Raw genomic sequence first — 14,940 nt, 5'->3', positions numbered from 1 at the left:
ATGAAGCCAAACAGCAGTGTATACAGAGGACGTGGAGTAAACAACTTTTAACTCAGATGGATACAAGTCTCATCTCCACGAGGGGCGAATGGGGCGTGACTTCATGTTTCACTAACATTTTGTCTTTTAGTTTAAGCTCCGAACCGCAAACAACTATGTGCGGAACCCCCCCCCCCCCCCGTTTGTTTTGTGACCAGCTCTCGTAAATGTTTAATGAATGCATTCTACTCACAATAATTGAACCTTTTCCAAACCCGTGCAGTGTTATTTATAATCCATATAAGCTGCGTACAGTACACACTTGTACCACATAATCTGTGTTTGTACGAGCAAGTGCACAGACGAAAGTCACACGTGGAAATACAAGTCTCCTGGTCTCCACTTTAACAAGTCTCACTTTTTTTAATGGCTATATCCTGGTGTTAAATATCTGTAATGTGCTTTGCCTGGCTGTGACGATGGTTGGACATAAACATGCTATTCTTGCCGTACCTATAACTCTTCTATTAATAACGACTAATGTCTGAGTCTCGTTCTGCATGGAGGCGTGCAGCATTATTTATTGTGTGTAAACGCAACTTGTTTCCAGCTGCCACACGTTGTTAATCTCTGGCTACACCTCTGCCATTCACAGCCCATTTAGGTCAGACTGTTTTAGCAGCTTGGCAGTCAGAGGGCAGGCCGCTGCCGCCGCTGCCACCGGCGTCCCTCGTGGTCATCGGTGCCGCCGCAAATCTGGGGCCACACCTTCCTGACAAGACGTAACGCCGGGTCCTGCAGCATCACCTCCGTTACCGCTGCCCCCCTCAACCTCCATCCCAGACTCGGTCGTAGTACATCACCCTCAAATGCATGCACACACATTCCTCAGTGTTGCTCCTTAAGGGGCAAACGCACATGGACCACCTGGAGTGGCGCATGATAGAGTTACCCACCTGAACCCGGCCTGTACCCGCTGATCCCGACTGGAAAGTTCAGACTCAAACTCAGCACGAGATCTTCCACCAATGGATGAAATGAAGCATGAAGCAGCACATTGTCGAGAGCCTTTCTCAATCTGCATTCTTCTCTGGACACAATCAGGCACAGAGCAAGTGCTGTTCCAATTTAAATAGTAACGTAACACTAAATACACTTCTTTGAGTTCATAAGTTTCATGTGAAGCCACGTTTTTCAGCTCTAACGTCTGTCAGTCGGTCAGACGGTCAGTCAGTCAGTCGGTCGGTCAGTCGGTCGGTCAGTCGGTCAGACGGTCAGTCAGTCAGTCGGTCAGACGGTCAGTCAGTCAGTCGGTCAGACGGTCAGTCAGTCAGTCGGTCAGACGGTCAGTCAGTCAGTCAGTCGGTCGGTCGGTCGGTCAGTCAGTCAGTCGGTCAGACGGTCAGTCAGTCAGTCGGTCAGACGGTCAGTCAGTCAGTCGGTCAGACGGTCAGTCAGTCAGTCAGTCGGTCGGTCGGTCGGTCAGTCAGTCAGTCGGTCGGTCGGTCGGTCAGTCAGTCAGTCGGTCGGTCAGTTGGTCAGTCGGTCGGTCCCTTTGGAGGCTGAAATGTGTGTTTGTGAGAGAATGCATGAACATTATTCTGTCCTCTTGACCCCCGAAGATAAATAGTACAACTTGTACTAGACGAAGGTGTTGATCAGTGTCAGTTTGGGGGAAGTGTTATGTTGGTTGTGTTTCCTCACAGTGAAGCATCTTCATTTCTTTTGTCCCTCATTGTCTTTGCTTATATCTTTTGTTGAACACTGGATCTGTATTGTTGAGCTTGTCAGAAGATATTTGACCCATGATACCACTTCTACTCCCCCCCCCCCCACAGCGTTGAGCATTGAGGGTAAATGAACAAACAAAGACTGTGTCTCTGTTTCATGCAAAGTCAGCTGTATTGTAAGTAGACTCTGACCTTAATAGCCAGGATTAATGTAGGTGTTCACTCTCATTATCACAGGGAGGGGTAATGAGATGCAGTGTTTTGGTGGATGACTAAGATGCTGAACTAAACCTCCGGCTGGAAACTGTTTAGAGTGAGTGGAAAGATTTAGATTTTAAAGCAACTTCTTAAAAGGTATGTCGTTTTACTAAGAATCTTAATTTCTTTCACATTCCTCATCGCACCGATTGTCACGTTAGAATTGTGTGTAATCCGACGCCTGTACCTTTCAGGACTTGAACACCTGAGAGCAGAATTTGCATCCTGTGCTCTTAAGTTTAAGCTCTTAAAACTTTTAATTGAGGTTAGGAAAAAGGTTGTGGTTTTGTTAAATATTTAAAAAGTAAACTCCTCCATTGTTGTGCTTCAAGTCTGCAGTTAAAGCTGCGTTAGTTCTTTTTCCAGTGACCTTTCAGCTTGTTGTTGTTCAAGAGGTCTGAGAGGAAACTGCACTGCTGCATCTCGTGGCTGTTTTACAGCTGCGGAAAACTGATCGTGTGCAGGATTCGTTTTTGTTTTGTTACTCCCCATCCTGGTGCTATTGTACGTGTATAAGACACGTTTGTAACATACATACAATAAGAGATCGATCAACACTTGATATTAATATGAAAAGAAAAGGGGATGTTGGTGAGCAACACCTGCAGCACAGACTGTAATACAAAGCTGCTTATTGTATTGTTTATTTAAAGGGACAGTTCCCCCCAAAAGCAATGCAGTCTTACATCTCGCATCATGGAGCACGAGTTCGTCCATGAGGAGGTGCACGCTTCTTTCTGCGCGACGATACGGTCGGCGGATGTAGATCGGTAGTAAGAAAATAGTTCCTTATCTTGAGCAACATGAGGTGATTTCTGTAAAGACTTTTTAGTTTTTCAAATGTATGTTTTGGCGCTTTGAGCAACGCAAGCCGAGTGCCATTTAGTTCCATTATGTTCAAGAGAAAGCAAACAAACAATCTCTGATAAATAGCACGACAGGTAAGAAGGTGAACTGTCCCTTTAATACCTGCTGAAGCTCTATGGCTGTTTCATGCAGGTAATATTTAGTTAATATGCTTCAAAAGTATTCCCCCAAACATGTGCTGCGTGTGTTGCCTTCTCATGTGTGCATGGTGTGGTCCACATATGATGGAGTCGTTACATATCACCTCACATACGCTTTAGTTTCTTGCAGACAAGCGATAAGTGAGGAGATCTGATCATCAGCGGAGATGTAGCAGATCCTCAGTGGGGGAACAATTAGAGCTTCATTTTGGTCTAAACAACACGTTTGTTGTTTCCTCTGCACACCAGCTGCTCCCCTGTGACGATCATTGGCAAAGCAACAGAAGAAGAACATTCTCAGGTGCTTCGTGCTCTTGTTAGTGGTGTTGATTACGAGCTTTGAATAGTGGACAATTACAGGAAAATGTGACTTTAGGAACGTTAGCCACATGTGATGTGTCACAGCAGAAGGAGGAGCGCAGCACACTGGGCAGGGTTTTAATTCAGTCGTATATCAAGAAGCAGATTCTTTTCAAGACAGGTGAACAATAGTGGAAGATGTTTGGTTTCACGTGTGTGTTTTTCCAAGTTTTTGGGGGGATTTTTACAACAATGACTGGGAAGTATTCCACAAAGCTAACCACGCACACAAACATCCAGTGGTTGCAGAAGGTGGGAAGAGAAAAAGAAGACGAGTCCAGGCTCCAGGCTTCTGTCCTCAAGGAGGTTTTTGGTATCTGTTGATGGGGCTCCCGGCCTGAGGGCAGAAAAATAAACTGTAAGTGAAGATGACCAAAGACAATAAACAGAAAGTTTGTGCAAGAAGGGAAATCAGCGAGAGACGTGTCTTTAGGAAAACTGTCCCAGTACGTATTGCCAGGTTAAAATGACATCTTGATATCAAGGTTAATTTAGCTACAAACGTGTGCAGCTTTTTGGATTTTAAGTTGCATATATGCAGTTAGGAAGTGGGTCCTAACTGCATGGTGAGGAGTTACTGATAAGACTGTTGAAACAAGCACATGCACGGTAAACCTGCACAAGCCGAGGTTCTCCTCTGCAGCTCGGAGGAGAACTGGTTTGTGTCTTTGCTGGAGATTTTGTTTCTGCAGGTGCACAGGTGACGAGGTAGTGAATACTGTTTGCGTAGTGAACGTTATGTGAACTTATCACTGAGGAAATCTCTTCTCCAGTTCTGTTAGCTACGAAGTTGAAGCCAAGTGTATGCTAGCAAGTTAGCAAAACCCCGGCGCACTGTAAACACACTAACTTATATTCTTTAGCATAAATAACAATTAGTTTATAAAAACATGGTTTGCTCATTAGCATATTCTTCCCAGCATGCATTGCATTAAAGATTGAGGCTGAAAACAACGAGAACCACGGTGGAAAAAGGTCGACTTTGAAGTTGGATAAACTAAAACTTAAACTAAATAATTAATCCCTGAATTAAAGTTGTGTTTTAAGTTATTACGTTTGTTGCCTTGAAATTTCAAGTTTTCTCAACATATTCTTTACGTCAGTAAACTCTAATGTTTAGCAACTAAGAACGATACTCGTGTCTACAAAACGTACAGTTCAAATAAATCATGTCAAAGCTGGTAATGTGTTTTATCATGGTTGTTTCCTCCGTGTCTCCGGCGGTCCCCGCTCCTCCAGCTACATTTCCTCCCTCTCTCAGCTCTGCACAAAAACAAAACAAAAAAGCTCCCTGCATCATCTGCGCTCAATCAGAATAATTACCCCGAGAAATGCAGCGCAGAGCCTGTGAGAGGTGAGGGGAAAGAAGCACAGAGGCTATTGGCAATCGCCTCCCTCCAGTCGTTATTAGTCATCTCTCTGCTGCTTTGGAAGACGACCCGGACGGCTTGGGAGGAAGCCGAGTGCAGCCGACAGACAGACAGAGAGAAGGCCTGATGTGCCCAGAAAGTATCAGCCATCTCTCAAGGCTCTGGCAGCACAGCAGCTCCTCTGAGGACTGGCACACGAGTATCAGCCTTATGTTCTCGTCTGTCAGGCTTGCCCTTATCCACACTGGAGATGTGGGAGCTTTTACAAATCCCAAAGCGGACAGCGAACAGCGAACACCTTCTGGGATCTTCACTATGAAAGTGTTTGAGGTGCTGTCAGGATTTGTGAACGCTTCCTGCGCGTGGAGCTCTTTGTGGGACGTTGTGGGGTTCCTGTTTATCCTGTTGGATCGCTTTGCAATCAAAAGTTCCTTCAAACTTTTTTAAAGCAGAGACAGAAAAAACAAAACCCTGATTAGACTGCAGTGCCCGTGAAGTATCAGGTTTATGTCCTCAGATGACTGTCTGCGTTTTGAATTTCTGATTTCAACGTTTCAGATTTCCACTCCAGAGATTTCAAAAGACCGAACTAAAGGTTGAGAATCTTTTATAAATCCAAATTCACTTTAGCCCAAAAAGAATCATTAATAAACCGAGCAGCTATTATTATACAAATCCTCTCAAAGCTCGTTTACCTTTTAATGAGAAGCATAAATTTGGATAATAATTCTCCGGCACATTTAATTTAATCACCAATTCAACTCGGGTCTTATTTTTAGAGTTTTGGCCATAATTTCAGTTACAATAACATTTTACTCACCAACGTAAAAGCTGAGATCCGGGAACAAGATGACATCACGTTTTTAAACATGCACAACGTTTGGACAGGTCGTCTAATTATTATTTTTGTTGGCAAAAGCCGGAGAGAATCAAAGTGTTGTTAATAATCTCTCATTGCACAGGAAATATTATCTGTTTGTTTTTCTTCTCGTGCAGATGTCTCTCCTGATCGCCGCAATGAACCTGGTGAATACAATATTATTATTATTATTATTACTGGTGCACAGAATTGCCAAAAACTACAAAATAAGACTCAAGTTGTAAAATACTGGAATTATTTTTAAAGGCTCATCATTTTTTATGCCCCGATGTTCCTCAACATTGGTGTTTCCATCGGAAAGAAAGACACTAATGACCTCAGTTCACTGTAATAAGTAAGTAAAGACCTATGGCAACAAGAAAAGGTCATAAAATGTTTCAGTAATTAAAAAATGGGGTGAAACGCAAACAAGGTGCAGAATATAGAACTTCCCTCAAAGAGTTAAAACTGCAGAAGTTTGAGAAAAAGTTTTTCAAAAATCTCATTTGTACCCAGATTAATGTTATTATTGCTTCACGGAGACGATTAAAACAATGATCCGATGTCTTGTGCGCCCCCTAGTGGCGGTTCGTCTTCCAGCTGCACGCACGATCATTTTCGTTCCTCTTCTCGTCACGCTGTCTTTGTTAAAACACAGCCGACAGACAAAATAAAAACACTGATGAGACTTCAATGACCGTGAGGGTTCGAGAGTATTTTGAAAATCCTGGCACCACAACAAACCCGCTGCGGACTGGCAGCTGTGCCCAGATGAATATTAGCCCTGTGCTTTTGGATTTCTATCATTTCACCCTCGAGATCTGAACGTGTGACTGATCCAGAGAAAACACTGAACCGATCCCTCTAAAGATACTGGTCGCTTCTAAAAAATGTAGAAGAACTGTAGCCAATTAGGTGCATTACAGTCAAATACACCCAGGGTCGGTTCTGAGCATTGGCTGAATAGATGGTGGCCTGGGGCGCCCCCTTGTGGAGGTTTAATGTCACTACGATGGAGGTCAGGGTGGATGGATGGGTGCACAGAGATACTTTGATACAATCATACATTAGGATCTTCTTTAGGAAGGTTCTGCGGTCAGCATGTGATTGCATGAAGGCTCGAAGTCATCTTTAAAAGACAAAGACGATGATCCAGTTTCAGAGCTTTGGCGGTTTGACAACCCCTGTAGGGACTGGCAGTCGTGCCCCGATGAATATTAACCCTGTTTCTTTGAATGTCTTCAGTCCTCAGATCAGTTCTTGTCTTTGATCTAGAAATGTTTTAATACAGAAAAGGTTGCTCTGGAAATAAAGGCTCTAACAAGCGATTGGATTTTCTCGCAGGTTTCTTTGAAGATCGAATATTCGACTCGTTGATCAAAAGAAAGCAACTGTTCTGATAATCGAGCGTCAGCATTTTCTGATATTTTAAAGAGCAAACAATAAATCAAATGCTCAGATTGTTCGATCATGAAAGTAATCACTAGCTGCAGCCTTCCTTCACGTACGAGTGTGAACCACGACGGCTCCATGTTGTTGCCAAAGAGCTTTCAGTACCTCCTGCAGGTACTCTATCCTCTTTACTTTAAGCAGCCCACAGAAGACTGTTTAAGACGTAACTCTTAGTTCTGGAAAAACTGACAGCGCAGCAACTCCTGTGGGGATTGGCAACCGTACTCAGATGAATATTAGCCCTCCCTAATAAATATCTAATATTTCACCTGTGAGGTTTGCACACATCTCCCACACAAAGATTTGGAAACACTGAACTGGTGCACTCTGACGTGTGGAGGGACGATCTGGTTTCCGTTTGTCGACCCCGAGGAGTATTGACCAATCACGTTTGAGCAGGCTTTGGGTAATCAGTCCGCGTCGAGAGCAAAAGCAGCTGAGCACATTGGTCGTAATGTAATCTCGTCCAGGCTATCATCAGGCGATGATTAAAATGAGTTTTTAAACTGGCAGCTTGTGAAACAATCGTCTCTCAACTGCAACCACATTCTCGCGTCTCAAGTTGCTAATCGGACGGTAAACAAAGCGTTGGCCTGGATTACGCCAGACTAACCTGACGCGTCAGAAGGTTTGTTACACAGAACTATCTGAGAAGCTGTCACTTAAAACTTGGCAGGTGATTGGATGAACCATCTGTCAATCACAGGATCATTTCAACCAATCAGATCAGTGCTCGGCGGACGCTTCAGTGCCATCTTTGCCTCCTGAACCACGCCTGTGACTTACCGCTTGAAGCCTGATCAGATGGATTTTGGCATGTGACCATTAAGACGTAGAACAGTGAAGCTGGTACCTGGTTAAAGAGCTCCGCGTACAGCATGTTTGACTTCTCCATCTGAGACTCCAGGTCAGCCACGGCGTCCCACAAGGTTATACTGCTTTGAAAGAAAAGCAGAATACACTGTAAACTGTGTAGCGTGCAGGAGTGCAGCGACGGGGGGAATGTATGAAACTGATGAGAGATGAAGAGGAACTTAGTTTTCTTTATTTAATGGCAGTTGGAGTCGTTTTAAAACACTCCACTTCATCAAGTCTCCGGTCTGTCTGTCTGTCTGTCTGCTTCCTTACCCGTCACAGCAGCTAGAGTCCTGCAGGGGACAGAGGACGCTCTGTGTGGGACCGTCATCGTCTAAACTCTTCTTCAGTTTCTGGGCCTTCTTCTTCAACATGATGACCTGTCGCAGCAAAGCGTCTCTCTCCTCCATCAGGCAGTCTTTGAATCTGTACAAATACATTAGATAAGGAAGTAGATTTGGATTCCTCCCCCTGTTGTGGGTGTTTCTGCATCTCCTCATTAAGAACTTCAAACGTACAGAATACACTAATTCAACTAAAAACTACAAAGGCAGCAGGATTACATGCACGGACACACATGGAGGTCAACATGTTGAACTATTCCTTTAAACTTTCATTGGTGTGCCTGAAGAGCAAAGACAAAACACAAACACAGAACGCTCTCACGTGAAGTCATTATGGAGTTAGTTCTCGGGCCTTTAATGACCTTCTGCAGGTTATTTGTTTCCTGCTCTTGTGTGTCAGATTGTGTGTGTGATTGTAAAATACTCACCTCTTCACACAACACATCCAGTAGCGCTGCTGCTGACAGAGCCACTCGAACTGCTCCGCTGTCGCCTGAAGTTTCCTCAGACTCCCCTCGTTCTCCTGCTGCAGCTCTCTGACCTCAAGACAAAACAACATCGCTTTTATTTGCAGTTTCTCGGCGGCGTCGTGCGGAATGATGAGCGAACACAGCAGGGTCGGACTTAAACTCCGACTTGCAGGATTTCTCATTTCCCAGAGGCCAGGGAGGGAGTGAATCTTGTCCTGACAGTGTGTAGGAATGTTTTATTAATGCTCAGACTCAGCACACGTTAACACAAACCTAATGCCAGAAAGAAATCTGAATTAGAGCGTTCTCTGGGGTGGTGGTAGTTTCTCAGATTTGTACATAAATACACAGCACATAAATCTGAACCTTGGGGTTTTATGTTTCATGAAATGAATGATTAAAGATTTGACAGCAGACTTGTTATTCTCTGCGTTTAACTGGCACGCTGACACGTTGACCTTAAGTAGAACAGTGTTAATCCATTCATTGTGACTGTGGGAGCTGGCAGCAGGATGTACTGCAGTGTTTCTGGAGGAGTTGACAGCTTGACAAAGAGAAAATCCTCCACATGCGTTATAAAAATCATTAAAAGTCCGTTACTTATCACTTATACTGAACACAGAATGCTCAAAGCAGTGATGGACAAAGTGTCCAATCCTGACACCTGCTGGACAGAAGTCGCATTACGCCGGCGGCTGTTAAAATGTTTTAATGTGTGTGTGAATGATGTCACCAGGTCAGATAAATCCTTAGTTTCTGCACGTGTCTGTTCTTTTACCTCTTTCTGATGAGCGGAGCGTAACGACTCCAGCTTCTCTGTCAACGTTCGGTTGGTGTCTTGTAGCTCCTCCAGCTCCACGGTGTGACTGTCGGGGACAAACACACTCGCTGCTTTGATTTCAATCATATAAATGCACACACACACACACACACACACACACACACACACACACACACACACACACACACACACACACACACTGCACTGAAAAACAAAATTATAATGCAAGTTATAATCATTACAACGATACATCTAAAATAATGTCATATGGTGCAAGTTAAATATTTAAAAGACAGAATGAGAAGAAACGTTATTTATTAAATAGTTATTTGTTAAAATTCCTGAGAAGAGAAAGTAGTAGCATGAGTGCTTTTCATTTAAAGGGCTTTCATTGGAAGTTTAAATGTAATGTTTCTTCTTTCTTTAGTGTTTTTCCAGATGTTTCTTCCACTGATCTTCATCTAGATTTCTATTTTCGACCCTCCACGCTGCTTTCTACTCTCAGATCAATTGTCACGATTGTATAAATGCATTTAATGTTCGAGTCAATACGAATTTTAAAGGCAAATGTATAAAAAAGAAAGAAACGTTAAGATGTCTTTCATCTTCTGAGGTGTGGGCTGCATCATAATGAGATCAGGTATTCTGACACTAAGCCGACTCTCCACGGAGGTTTAAAGTCGGCACATTGAGGCCCGGCGCTGCGTTTCTGCTGACTTAGAGTCGCAGGTGCGAGACAACAGAGATGAAAACAAGGAGGCAACCAGAGACTCTCAGGTGTTCCCTGGGACACAGTAAAGGCGTGTTGTACCTTTAACTGAAAGGTTGTGCACATGTACACTGATAAGTGGGTAAATACACAAGGTTATTAAACACTTACATTTTTCAATTAGTTTTGACTTTTTAATGTAATGTTAGTTTTCAGAGTGTTTTCTAGTTTTAGTTTAATTTCAGGTTTATTTTTTGTAGTTTTTGCTTGTTTTTGGCACAATATCGCAGACGTACAGCGTGTAGCTACATATACATATTCAATACATGGTTGGGGAACTGTTTAGGAACGGTCATAATATTGAAATCTTAAATCTTCAGTGGGCCTACCTGCGGAGCTCTGCCTGCAGGCTGTCCGTCAGCGCAGCTCTGCGCTGGGCCTCAGCGTGCAGCTCAGCCTGGAATCTCTCCGCCACCACAACTCTGTGATGGGCCTCAGAGTGCAGCTCCTCCACCAGGCCCTCCAGCTTCACCTCGGAGCACTGCAGGCACAGCAGCTCTGAGCCAACCTGCCGCAGCAGCTCCGCGTCCCGGGAGCTCGCCTCCGCCAGCAGGACCACACGCTGCTGCAGCAAGTCCACCAGGGCCTGCAGGGGAGACACGTGGAGATACTGACTCACAAGTAATCCACACTAACTCACATGCAGAATGTTTTTATACAAACTAATTCTACTTCATGGCTATTTTCACTTCTTTATCAACTATTTTATAGTATGATTCTAGTTTCCTTTTATTCTTTATTCACCAAATGTTCACCTGCATATTAATGTTATATAACTCAGACTGCACAGGTGATATCTAACTCACCTATAGGTCAAATAGTTTGTGACAAGCTCAGACCTGACACTAGATCTATGTGCACAAAGTGAGCGAGTCGCATACCATCGGGGCTTCGAGAGGAGCTGCTCACTTCGTTACCGTGAAGCAGGAATAAGTCCTACAGGGTTAAAGTTAAGTTGAGTTTCTTCTAGTGTTTGTTTTTCCCTGGCTTCTTAATGTGTTGAAATAAAGCAGAGAAAAGGATCAAATCTCTCTTTAGTTAAACTGCTCACAGTAAATATCTACACTACCTGCGTCAAGGAGCCAAAACACCCAAAAGGTTGGTGAGTGCTGCCAAAGCGTTTCCAGTATGTTCACACTGGCTCTTACTCGCAGCCTAATTCTACTGTAATTTCTGTAATTGCAGCAAAGGTGGCCGGCTGGTCTGGTCACGGCTTTGTGTATTTAAATTATGGGATTGTAATAAGATTAAACTGCTACAAGTTTAAATTACACAAATTAAAATAGAATCACTCTGAATTGGACAGAAATGTGCCCTCATAAGGTTTTCCTAACGCCGCTCCACTAACTGCAACATTAATGTTTGAGGTTGAGCTGAACGTTGTTTCGGGAGTTCGGTGAAAGAAGTCGTTCTTAGGAAAGAAATATTTTTGAACTAATGGTTTTGGTTTTACGGCACATTTACAGTCTGGTGTTATACACAGCAGAACAGCTCCGATGAATCCACCGTTTACCTTCCCGGCACCGAGCGGCTGAAGAACGTTAGCAGCTAAAGAGCCGGACGTTCTTCTCAGGAGAGACCAAAACAGAGCAAACAAAGAGAAAGAATATTGGACTTAAATGCATCAGGTGGACAGAAAAAGGCTCCAAATCAATGCTAAAGTTGCTCAGTATGTGCTTAACGCTCTCTTAATGCAGCATTAAATAAAGAACGTGTGTTGTTGGCCACCTGATGCATTAAAGTCCAATATTCTCTCTCTTATTAGCTGTTTCAGCTCTCGATTCCTGAGAGAAATATCTGTTATATCTGCTGAATGCTCCTCTGTGTTAACCAGATAGTTGCTAACTAGCATCTGCAGAGTCTGAAAACATCCCTGAGCGACAGTGAAGGAGCTTTAAAACCAAAAGCATGAGCTGAAAGATGCTAAAATGCTCTTTAGAGCTGAGCGGCTGGTGATTCCGTAACATGTACTTGAGTGTTGAAAAGAATTGTTTTGCAGAATAATAATTACTTATAATTTCTCTGCTACAACATATGTTCTTCTCTGTTATATTGCACGACACACTTTCACAGAAACATTGAGCTATAAGCGATGACCCAATGAGGTTAATGAGTAACTAATGTAAGTCCTGGTGTGCTCACCTGCTGCTGGTGGATCCTGCTGATGAGTTGTTCCTCTCTCATCCTGAGCTCCATGTTCAGCTGCTCCTGGTGGTGGACTCGAGCGGTCGCAGCTTCCAGATCATTCTGCAGCTTCCGCTCCCTGTTTCTGGACACCAGACACTCCCTGTCCAGCGCTCCTGCAGCCACAACAACAGACCGCTGTCAGGTTTTGGAGCGCTTCACCGCAGCTGTAGACGCGTTTCATTAAAACAGAAGATCTGTGCCACTTGTTTTAATGAAAGGTAATGAAAAAGTATGTTTTTTTAATGCGCACAGCATAAAATAACCATAATGTTTGAAATCCATAGCACATTAAATGTAGCGTTATATGTCAGCTGCTGAGATTTCTGGCATCCCAAACACTTTTCCTCTCATTGGAGTTTAAAGCGTTCCCACTCTCTCACCTAATCACTGCACCAACACTTTGTACACACGTCAGCTGTGTGGTCATCTCTCACTTTACTGTCCACATCGTGAACGTACTGCACATAAGCAGAAGGTCAGATCTCTTAAAGGGACAGTTCACCCCAAAATCAAGAATACATGTTTTTCCTCTGACCCCGATCTAGATTGTTTTGGTGTGAGTTGGCACATGTTGGCGATATCTTCGTCCTTCTCTCGATTATAATGGAACTAGATGGCACTCGGTTTGTGGAGCGCCAAAAAATACATTTTAAAAACTCAACAGCAAAGTCTCTTTGCAGAAGTCATGACCCGGTTACTCAGGATAATCCACAGACCTTTGTGAGCAGGTTCATGTAGGAACTATTTTCTTTCTACCTTATCACCGTGCAGAAGGAAGCGTGCATCCACTCATGGACTAGTGTGTGTGTGTGTGTGTGTGTGTGTGTGTGTGTGTGTGTGTGCACGACAAACACACATACAAGCTTAATGAATGAGTCTCTGTGCACTGCCAACATTTTCATTTGTGCCCGAGAATAAATCTAAACATGGGAACTTAAATAAATTGAGGTAACAAATGATACCTCACGTTATTAGTAAATTGTGACCTCATTATATGTCTTCTCTCTACAGCACGGCCACTCTCAGGCTCCATTCTTCGTCATTACTATTTACTACCTCGACAATATCGAGGTAGTAAATACACACTTTTACAGTCAATGGCGCAGTTTCACTTTGAAGTCATGACCTTTGAAGCAAGTAAAGTTATATTATCTACTACGACAACATGTGGAGGAAATCCACATGTTGATCTTCAGCATGTAGCGTGAATGTGTAACTGTATTCTCAAAGGTCAAATGACTTACCTTTGTCAGTGAGACAGCCGGTTGCACTTGGCCGTCAGATACTGGATCTGACTGAAGTCTTCGTCCCTGTGTGCTTGAAAAAACCTCCTCATGCTCCTCTGTGTTCGAGCTGCTCTCTCCAATCCCAATCTAAAGCTTCTCCCAGCTTCCCACGATCCTTAGAGCAGGACGGGTGTGTCTTCACGGTCAGAGAGGACACGGGCTGCACATTTCCTGCAATGTTTCACTCTCTCTGTGCACAACGCCTGTCTCAAAGAAGACTTGTACCTGGAGCGCATGTACAGAGGGCAAGTTTAAGCATTAAACCAAGCTGCTGTTTTCATAACAAGGTGAGGTGTGTGTGTGTGTGTGTGTGTGTGTGTGTGTGTGTGTGTGTGTGTGTGTGTGTGTGTGTGTGTGTGTGTGTGTGTGTGTGTTCAGACCTGATGTGTTTTGATGCCATCTGGCTCACTGCTTGGATAAAAAGTAAATCTACGACTTGTTTTGTGCACAAATTGAAGGCTTGATCCGACGATAAATGCAAATGTGGTTTTAAAAGTCTCCCCCCAAGGCAGCGAGTGCTGCAGGAGAGCTGAAGCAGGGCGGGCGTGTTGAGTCTGGCAGGCGGGCGTCTTTACAGCCTCAGGTTAGTTCTTTTAGAATATAGGATTGGGGAATTTTATAGAGGAAAATACCTTTGACATTTTAATAACAGATTGTATTGTTACGCCTCACGTCAGCTTTACGTTGGGGTTCTGGTTTGAGCAAGTCTTATTTTAATATTCATCAAATCATAAAAAGGGGTTGATAGTAACTGGCACTACGATAAAGTAACATGGCTATCACAAGGAATTCATTTAATTTATAATAACATTTAATATAACTCTTAATCATATTAATTAGTATAACTTAATTTACACCAAGTCACCTCCATGGGGCCACACCTCCTCGTGTGTGTGTGTGTGTGTGTGTGTGTGTGTGTGTGTGTGTGTGTGTGTGTGTGTGTGTGTGTGTGTGTGTGTGTGAAGAGAGAGAGTGGGTGTCGGGGGCGCATCGAACAGAATGTGTGCGTTCCTGTGACCGTCTGTACGTGCTCTGCGTATGCGTGTGTAGACCAAAGGGGACATTTAAGCGGGAGCTTTGAGTCGTTGTCACTGTGTGTGTCGCTGTGTGTGTCACTGTGTGTGTCACTGTGTGTGTCGCTGTGTGTGTCACTGTGTGTGTGTGTGTGTCTGTGTGTGTCACTGTGTGTGTCACTGTGTGTGTGTCTGTGTGTGTGTGTCGCTGTGTGTGTGT

General features: G+C 43.8%; 2 protein-coding genes across 3 annotated transcripts in view; one reads left to right on the top strand and one right to left on the bottom strand.

Moving 5' to 3' along the window:
• The window catches only part of LOC115014406 (signal recognition particle subunit SRP72-like), a 74,078-nt gene that overhangs the window by 43,520 nt on the left and 15,618 nt on the right, over positions 1-14,940 (top strand). The gene's annotated exons all lie outside the window — the stretch shown is intronic.
• On the bottom strand, positions 2,869-14,026 carry LOC115014408 (uncharacterized). 2 transcript variants are annotated; one of them, XM_029441229.1, is made up of 8 exons: positions 13,666-14,026; positions 12,377-12,534; positions 10,564-10,820; positions 9,463-9,550; positions 8,643-8,755; positions 8,144-8,296; positions 7,869-7,953; positions 2,869-3,671 (listed from the first exon to the last, which is right to left on the bottom strand). In XM_029441229.1, exons 2-8 carry the CDS (start codon positions 12,428-12,430, stop codon positions 3,633-3,635), a joined length of 789 nt encoding a protein of 262 aa, XP_029297089.1. In that variant the 5' UTR covers positions 12,431-12,534; positions 13,666-14,026; the 3' UTR covers positions 2,869-3,632. The 2 variants fall into 2 exon arrangements, with proteins under 2 accessions (XP_029297089.1, XP_029297090.1); XM_029441230.1 differs by having other exon boundaries at positions 7,869-7,950.

Source organism: Cottoperca gobio, chromosome 10 (genome assembly GCF_900634415.1).
Source record: "Cottoperca gobio chromosome 10, fCotGob3.1, whole genome shotgun sequence".
NCBI classification, from domain to species: domain Eukaryota; kingdom Metazoa; phylum Chordata; class Actinopteri; order Perciformes; family Bovichtidae; genus Cottoperca; species Cottoperca gobio.
Note: the sequence above shows the minus strand (reverse complement) of the source record. Positions and strands in the feature narration are given on the sequence as shown.

Bases quoted from the DNA above. Each gene is read 5' to 3' on its own strand.
- LOC115014408 (XM_029441229.1), bottom strand. From the start codon at position 12,430: ATGGAGCTCAGGATGAGAGAGGAACAACTCATCAGCAGGATCCACCAG. The intron at 10,821-12,376 runs GTGAGCACACCA...TCTCCCCTGCAG, and splicing joins GCAGGATCCACCAGCAGCAG to GCCCTGGTGGACTTGCTGCA. The intron at 8,756-9,462 runs GTAAAAGAACAG...TTTTGTCTTGAG, and splicing joins GCTCCGCTCATCAGAAAGAG to GTCAGAGAGCTGCAGCAGGA.